An 8,648-nucleotide genomic window follows, 5' to 3' on the forward strand; every position below is an offset into this window, starting at 1 on the left:
CCAGGCATCTGGTCGTGTGTCTTTTTACTCCTCCACTTTGCGATCAGCATCTCCACTCCCCCCAGGAGATCCCATCTAGACGCGATACCTGAGATCAGTCGTCACCATGTCTCGTCGAAAGCCAGACATCGAGGCTACCGAGCCCAACTTCTCATCATCGGGTAGTGACAAGTCCGACTTCGGTGCCGGGCAGCATCATGAACATGCCGGCGCTGCTCCGCAGCGAAAGGCTTCGGTCGCCGCAAAGCTCAGGAACCCCTTGGCCGGCTATAGCGAGGAACATGTCCTAGCTGACGTCGACGCGTGGTGTGTTGAGAAGGGCCTACAGGAGTACCAGGACGAGTTCCGCAAGGGCGCCCTCATTGCTCGTGTAGGCCAACGAGACGATGGTTTTGAATACGTCAATCAACTGTCCACCGAAGAGAAAGACTGGCTACGACACGAGGTTACCCATCGGTGGTCTCAACCTAAAATGTTGTATTTCTTGGTTGTGCTCTGCGCTGGGTCTGCCATTGTGCAAGGAATGGACCAGACGGCTGTCAACGGTGCTCAGGTCAGTTGCTATGCCGTTCCCATCTCATCACGTTTCGCCACTAACATCTTGTCCAGGGATTCTACTTCAGAGAATTCGGAATCACAGAAGACCAGGTGTGGCTTCGCGGTCTGCTTAACGGGGCTCCTTACCTTTGCTCTTGTCTCATCGGATGCTGGTCCAACGCACCCCTGAACAAGTTCTTTGGCCGCCGTGGAACCATCTTCATCTCTTGCATCATCTCTTTCATCACTGGTATTTGGATGGCGGCCGCTGAAAGCTGTGAGTAAAGACTCGCCAATAGACGTATGAACTGAGAGCTGACGATTACGATAGGGCCAAACCTTCTTGTCGCGCGCTTCATGCTCGGATTTGCTGTCGGCGCAAAGTCCTCGACTACGCCTGTCTACGCTGCCGAATCTGCGCCAAAGACCATCCGTGGAGCCCTCACCATGATGTGGCAAATGTGGACCGCTTTCGGGATTATGCTGGGTTTCATCGTCTCCGTCGCATTTCAGGATGTTACAATCATTGGCGGCCCGAATTCGCCATGGAGGTGGATGCTGGCCTCCACCAGTATCCCCCCGATGATTGTCTGCGTCCAAGTATACTTTTGCCCTGAATCGCCGCGCTGGTAAGTTTCCAACTCGCAACTTCATTGGCCTTGCCTTGAGCTGATCTGAACCAAAGGTACATGGAGAAAGGCAAATACGACAAGGCGTTCAACTCACTTTGTCGACTACGCGCGCACAAGATCCAAGCTGCACGCGATATGTACTACGCGTATAAGCTCCTTGAGATTGAGAACGCGGAACGCGAGGGCCGAAACCCGTTCAAGGAATTCTTCATCGTCCGCCGCAACCGTCGCGCTGCACAGAGCGCCTTCTTCGTCATGTTCATGCAGCAATTCTGTGGAGTCAACGTACGCACTCGGAATCCCCCGGTTTCACTTGCTACCTCAGTCGCTAACAGTAATCTCAGGTCATCGCATACTACAGTACCTCCATCTTCGAATCAGCCGGGTTTTCCGAGACGAACGCCTTGCTCGTATCCATGGGCACCGGCGTAACGAACTTTCTCTTCGCGATCCCAGCTATCTACACCATCGATACATTCGGCCGCAGGAACCTTTTGCTTACAACCTTCCCCCTAATGGGTCTGTGTCTTCTCTGGTGCGGATTATCCTTCTACCTACCCGAGAATCCCGATGGCACGCCATCCCCGCAACGTCTTGGATCCATCGCCGCCGCAATCTACGTCTTCATGGCCGTCTACTCCCCCGGTGAAGGCCCCGTGCCCTTTACATACTCCGCAGAAGCATTTCCACTCCACCTCCGCGACGTCGGCATGTCCTTCGCCACGGCTACCTGCTGGGGCTTCAACTTCATCCTCTCCCTCACGTGGCCGGCTCTTGAGGCCGCTTTCACACCAACCGGTGCGTTCTGTTGGTATGCGGCTTGGAACTTCTTCGGCTTCTTCTACGCTTACTTCCTTTTGCCTGAGACCAAGGCGCTCACGCTGGAGGAATTGGATACGGTCTTTGATGTTGGTAACCGCCAGTTCGCGGCTTATTACACGAAGAAGTTGCCGTGGTACCTCAAGAAGCGTGTTTTGCGCCAGCATGTCGCGCCCATGGAGCCGCTGTTTGAACTTCACGAGCAGAGTGGGCATGCGGATTATGTTGATGAGCCGCTTGGTGGTGGGGGTGGTGCTGCTGGTGTAGAGGATAAGAAGATTGTGGAGAAGGATCATGTGGTGAGGACGTGAGCGTCTTCCTAATGTGAGCACGACGAGTTGTTGCAATCTTCCCTTTTGCGCATTATTGTCGTGTGAAGGAAAGTTTCTAGTTGAGTTTTGATGGGTTTGCTTTTGCGCTCATTTGTGACTTCGTTATACCCGTGTTGATGATAGTGTCAACAAGAAGAATGAGATATCCTTGTTTGCTTTGACTACGTAAGCGTCTTTTCATTGGAATGACTGAGCTCGCATTCGTGAATGCATTAGGACACATGCGTCAATTGAGTCTGCCCATGTTGATTTACCACCTGACTAGGGCCAAATGCATTTGAAAGCGTACAGAACGGGGAATTCTTATGGAACTGCTGTGGGATTATAAAACTCTCCAAAAACAGACCTACTCATACAAGATTCCCTCTACCGCGACATTCTACTCCGCCTTCGCCGCCGCAATCTTCAAAATCTCCTCGACACTCTTCCTCGCATTCTTCGGATCCTTCGCCACGCTCTGCCAAATCTCACCATGCTTCGGTTCCGCCATAGCAGCCTTCGAAAGCGCCTCCTCCTTCTTCTCCTCTGTGCCGTGTTGTTCCAGGAACTTGTAGTACCAGACCCAAGCATCGCCGTAGTCGCTGTCAAGAGTGACGGCTTTGACGAACCACGTTGCGGCCTTGTCGAGACGGCGCTCGCCCCAGAAGATGCGGGCGACGACTACGAAGAGGAGGGGGTCTTTTTCAACCTTCTTGATGGCTTCGAGGGCGCGGGGTTTACGCTGGGTGCGGCCTTCGAGGTGCATGATCTTTTCGGCCCATAAGAGGCCTGAGTTGGGGCATTGTTGGAGGGCGCCGGCCATTAGCTGTTGGGCGGCGTTTGTGTTGTTCGCGCGACGCTCGAGACGGACTTGCTCTAGAAGGATCTCGGCGCTCTTTGGGTTTTGTTGTCGGCCACGGTCTAGTGTTGATCTGGCTTTGACGACTGCACCTTGCTTTACTTGTAACCGGGAAAGGAGGATGTACAGTACTGGAGCTTTTGGTGCCGCACGTGTACCAATGTTGAATGCCTCGTGAGCTTCCGGTAACTTCGATAGCTGCTCATAAACTTGACCCTTGATGGCATGTAACTTCCAGCTGCCCGGCCAGTTCTGCAGGCCTTGGTTGCAGATGTCGATCGCCGTCTCGTAGTTCTCCAACTGTCGTTCAAGGACAGCAGACTTCATATAGATGCGGTCGGTAGCAGCTGATTCACGAGCGATCTGGAGGAAGCTGCGTGCCTGCTCATAGTTACCAGCGTCAACTTCAAAGTCAACAGCGCGAGTATACAGCATTTCGTTGCCTGGTAGAGCTTCGAAACTTCTGCCCAAAACTTGGCGGGCACCTTCAGGGTTCCCTGACTGCCACATCTCTCGAGCATATTGCAGCCAGAGTGACTCCGAGTTGGGACAGGCATTAACTGCACGCTCTAGGACACTGAGGAGGGTATCTGTTGTACCATGATGCTTTTCGAGATCGGTGGACGCGTGCCAAACCGTCGTACTGTATGGGAAGATAGCGACAGCAAAACCGAGAATGGCTCTGGCTGTTTCCGGCTTATTCCTATTCAGGACGCTCCTGGCGTCTTCGAGCCAGACGTCTCGACGCTCGTCGTCTTCGTCAAGACCCCAGCCCACAGTCGCTTTGATGATTGCAGCAGCTGTGCCAGTGTTGCCTTGTTCCTCGCATATCTCAGCTTGAGAGAGCCACTCTTCACGCTTGATCATAGCGTTCTCCTTGATCAGAGACTTCACAGCTCGGGTCATGATCATGTCCAGCATGTCCACTTTGCCTAGCTCTTCTTGTAACCTACAAGCATGAATCCAGATTGCCCAACTGGTAGGGATGGCTTTGCGAGCCTTGTTAAGAATCTGCTGCGCGTCTTCCGGTTCAGAAACCCTGGCGTATGAAATCCACAATTCTTCGGAAAGAGGCACGGTATCAGTAGCTTTGGCGAAAAGTAAGCGGACTGCATCAAGCTCTTCCGTGTCGTTGATGAGGGTCTTCCATAGCTCGACACTCTGGGGGTTGTGGTCGAGAGCTTGACGAGTGACCTTTTTCCTAGACGCCGGAGTTTGTTCTAGATCGATTGCGGCTTGCCACAACTTCACGGCCTTGGGATTCTGTTTGATGCCATTGGCAGCAATGATCTTGGCGTTGTGGAGATTGTCCTTGTTCAGCCTGATCGCTTCCTCCCAAACGACTATCGATTTGGGACAAAGTTCGCACCCGCGAGCAATGACCTTTTTGGCTGTGTGAACTTTCCCGGCCACTTCTTCAAGTCGCGCTAACGCAACGTATCCCGGACCATTGTGTACGTTGGTCTTGACAGCCGATTCTAGCAGTACGCGCGCGCGGTTGATGTCCTCGACTGGAACTTCCTCGCCCATGGCTTCCTTTTTGTTGAGCGCCGTCATGTATCCCTTGGGGTCTACAGACGTCGAGGTTCCAGAGGTCGTTGTGGTTTGTGTGCCAGGGGCGCTTGCTGCTGTGTCGAGCCGTACAGTCAAGGCAGACAGTTGGGCAGCTCCGATACTTGCGAGATTCGTCGTCATGCCGTCAGCGTCCGACGATATCGTGGTATCAAGCTCGCCGCTCTTGGATGCCGCGGCCAAAACACTGTCCGGTACGGCGTAGGACCTCGAATTTGCCAGTCGAGCTTCGCGTGCGCGCTTCGCTTTACCCGTCATATCTCCGACCTCGGGCAGGGCTGCCCATTCTTCTTCTGAGACGCCACCGAGGGCTCGTTTTAGATCGGCAAACTGGAGCTGGATCTTGGGGTTGTTTCGTTCGTATTCGTCTCGTTCTTGTTGCTCGCGAGCTTCCCTAGGGCGGACATCGGTATCTGTTCGTGGAAAAACACACGATGAATACTTCGATAATAACGATAGAGGGGAGGGGAAGGGGCATAGGGTAAATGAAAGTGGGGGTACTAACCTTCTGGCTCTGCGTCGCTTGTCCATCTTCTCGTCAACCTCCTGATATATGCGGTCTGCCTCGTCATCGTCCTTGTCGTAGTTCATGCCGCTCGAGAAGAGACCGACTTCATTGTCGGGATCTTGAAATCGATCCTCCTCTTCATCCCTCTCTTCCTCCTTCTTTTCCGTGACACCATACGCCGAGGGAGCGGCCTGGCCTAGCGATGCTGCACGCTTTGCTAGCATCTCCTTCATCTGCTCCTCCGAGGGACCCTCCCGTGCGGGACCGAGATCGCTTCGCGTTGTGAAGCCAGTGGCTCCTCTTCCGAGACCAGCCACATAGTTCTCGGGCGCGGGCATCGACAGAAAGTCGCGTCGACTCATCTTAGCGGTGGTTCTGGGGGTGTTGACCAGGAATGGTAGTTGCAGGCTCTGGCTGGAGCGCGGCGCAAGTTGCGCAAGGTTTACGACGTCGGACGGAGCAGCGGTCGAACGGAAACTATGACGATATTACAGGGAGAGACTCGGTGGTCGCGAGTGAGGAATTCCCTGGTGAAATCAGCAGTAAAGTGTGTGGCAGTGGTGCCGAGGCGGCGTGTTTGAAGCGTTGGTCGCGACTTGGATAATAATTTGAGCTAGGCAATCGCGTGTCACGTGCGCGGAAGCACAGCCAACGCTAACCCAAAAGGTGAGTTTGCGACGGGCACACACAGTAAGAGACATGCACAGTGGCTGTGAGTAGGCCTTGCTACAGCTAGCTGTGTGCCCAGGCCATCGGTTGGAGACAGAATTAAAGAACTATCTGTATTCTAATTACAAACTGCTGCGCGAAATAGTATCTAGGTATTCCAGCAACCACACGCGTGTCTATTTGTTACCACGTGATACACCATGCTCATCAACTTGTCTATCACCAGGAATCACGATGCCGTCTTCTGCTGTGCGGGCGCCTTTCCATTTGAAGCTTGAAGGGCATAACGGGGTGAGATTGGCGGTAATGGTGGAACCGGCTCCTCTGGCGTATCGCCTCTCAGGTTCCTTCCACTACAGCAGGTTAGCATACGTCTACACCAATGTGATTATGATTCAGCTTGCCTCTTCGTTTTCCTCAGTTTTCCTCCGAACCACTTCTTGAAACTCCGGCTGGAAGAAGGGCGTTCTTGTTCCTTGTTGCGGGTTGAATCCGACTGTGCCATGCTGCTCCTGTGACTTGATACATGGCTGGCCTCTGGGGTTATGTCGTCGTCCTCCTCTTCCAACGGTGGAGCCCATCTCTCGACATCGCCATTGACAACTACGAACCAGCCCAACTTCTCTCCTGGCGCCACCTTGTCCCGTAGGTCTGCAATGGCCGCCCACTGGTCATCTCCCAGCCCCGCTCCCCTCATCTCCTCCACATCTACCCCGAGCTTGATCTCATGCACAACATCGCATACATATGCGTATGGTTGATCCTTGAAGGTGAGATCATCGGGATCGTACTGTTCGATGAAGCGTAAATCGGGTAGCGCAGCCATCTCTTGGGGCCATTGGCTCTTGAAGTTCTGTATCAGACAAGCTGTAGTGGCAGGAGCCATTAGCCACTCCGGTGCAGCATCGTCGAGATTTTGCAGAATAACATGAATGCGAATCTGGGCGCGAGGCCACCGAAAGCCGTGAACGAGCCAGGTTGGCATGGTGAAGGTGAAGTGCTTTTGGTGTAAAGTCTCCGTTTCGGAAGAGGAGTGCCGTAGGATGAAGTCGAGCCAAAAAGCAACAATCAACGATCAGTTAGGATGTACCGAACGAGGATGCAAGCATTGGTGTGGATGATGGCGTCTTCAGCAAACTTTTAGTTGCAAGTAGTACATGGTCTTACACGTCCTGTTATGTAGGCAGGGATCGCGTCTTGGGAGCTCATGCAGAGGTCTAGACGACGCGCCCAGAGAGGTTGGGAGAACCTTCCGCGAATGGGCGCACGCTAGGAAGAAGTAACGACACAATTGCTGCAAGCGTTGGCTTAGGAGAACGAGACCAGATCGACACGGTGAACGCGATAGACCTGGGAAAAAGCCCCAGTCGCCTTTTTGGTCTATGCCAATAGCAGTGTGGGGGAGCTGGGATGAAGGCAGGCACCATGGTTTGCGCTTGCCCCCCCGCTTGACGCTAATGCAAGGCAGCTCCCGTTCGCGTCGACGGGTACCGCGATGTTTCCGCGCCCGACCTCGCTGCCCACAGTTAAGAAGCCTGCGAGTCCGACCATGTGCGGCACACTTGACTCCCTGATTTCGTATCCTTGAGATTCGTCGCCATGCCTCTGTAAGTATCCCATCGCCACCCTTTCTGCACCACAATCGCTTACAATCTCACAGGCATCTGCTAGGCAAGAAGTCATGGAACGTCTACAACTCCGACAACATCGCGCGTGTCAAGGCCGACGAGGCTGCCGCTGCTGCCCGCGAAGCCGCTGATGACCAGCGCAAGCAAGAGCTCGACGCCGAGCGACGTGCCGCCATCCTTCGAGGCCGGACGCCCCCACCACTGCCGGAAGAAGAGCCAACCAAGCCGCCAGTATCACGACGCTCAGGCAACACGGATGAACGCGGTCATGACAGAAAGAGGAGGAGGCTTGTGGGTGAGGATGATACCGACGCCGACATACGCATGGCCAAGTCCATCACGGCTCGACCTGGAGATGAGGCAACAGACGCGAAAGTGCTGAAGCTACGGAGCACTGCGTCCGATGCCCCGTTGGAGGACCACGCCGGCCACATTGACTTGTTTCCGGTGGACATGAAAGAGGCCATCAAACGTGCGAGGCATGCGGACGCAGAGAAGGAGAAACGCAAGAAAGAAAAGGCCATCGAAGACCAATTCACGATGCGCTTCTCCAATGCCGCAGGAAGGGGTGGCATCGACCGACCCTGGTACGCTGCTGTACAAAAGCCTGCACTCGCCACTGGAGACAAACAGGACTTGGCACTCTATGAAGGTTTCGCGAATAAAGACGTCTGGGGCAACGAAGATCCGCGTCGCAAAGAACGGGAGCAGGCGCGCATATCGACGAACGACCCTTTCGCATCCATGCAGAAAGCACAGACACAGCTGAAGAAGTCGAAGCAGGATAGGAAGCAATGGGCTGCAGAACGCGACCGTGAGCTAATGGAGCTACGGTCAGCCCAAGAGCGGGAGGAGAGGAGGAGTCGACATCTCAAAAGGAAGAGGCGGGAGGCGGACGACGACGAGCATCAGACACCCAAGAAGGAGGCCTGCTCATCCTCGCGCCAGAAGCATCGCCATAGGAGCCCGAGTCGTAGCCGTGACAGGCACGAGCATAGGTCTTCGCATCGCAGCGACAAGCGACGAGCTCATAGTAAGAGTAGGGAACGCGAGGGAGACCGCTACAAACACCGTGATCGACGGAACGAGGAGCTTCAGAAGGCTTTCATCTAG

The 8,648-nt window shown here is 54.3% G+C and overlaps 3 protein-coding genes across 3 annotated transcripts; 2 read left to right on the forward strand and 1 right to left on the reverse strand.

Moving 5' to 3' along the window:
• Nucleotides 1–106: 106 nt before the first annotated feature.
• Nucleotides 107–2,299, forward strand: J4E87_001490 (uncharacterized protein; the record flags this gene model as incomplete). Its single annotated transcript, XM_049373133.1, has 5 exons — nucleotides 107–553; nucleotides 610–814; nucleotides 869–1,166; nucleotides 1,223–1,454; nucleotides 1,514–2,299. The coding sequence occupies 5 exons, from the start codon at nucleotides 107–109 to the stop codon at nucleotides 2,297–2,299; spliced, it is 1,968 nt and encodes a 655-aa protein (XP_049237791.1).
• Nucleotides 2,300–2,699: 400 nt separating this feature from the next.
• J4E87_001491 (uncharacterized protein) lies at nucleotides 2,700–5,600 on the reverse strand (the record flags this gene model as incomplete). The annotated part of the gene is made up of 2 exons (XM_049373134.1): nucleotides 2,700–5,124; nucleotides 5,236–5,600. The coding sequence occupies 2 exons, from the start codon at nucleotides 5,598–5,600 to the stop codon at nucleotides 2,700–2,702; spliced, it is 2,790 nt and encodes a 929-aa protein (XP_049237792.1).
• Nucleotides 5,601–7,506: 1,906 nt separating this feature from the next.
• J4E87_001492 (uncharacterized protein) lies at nucleotides 7,507–8,648 on the forward strand (the record flags this gene model as incomplete). The annotated part of the gene is made up of 2 exons (XM_049373135.1): nucleotides 7,507–7,514; nucleotides 7,568–8,648. The coding sequence occupies 2 exons, from the start codon at nucleotides 7,507–7,509 to the stop codon at nucleotides 8,646–8,648; spliced, it is 1,089 nt and encodes a 362-aa protein (XP_049237793.1).

The sequence above is a fragment of the Alternaria ethzedia genome, assembly GCF_023757985.1.
Source record: "Alternaria ethzedia strain BMP 0044 chromosome Unknown scaffold_2, whole genome shotgun sequence".
Lineage (NCBI taxonomy): Eukaryota > Fungi > Ascomycota > Dothideomycetes > Pleosporales > Pleosporaceae > Alternaria > Alternaria ethzedia.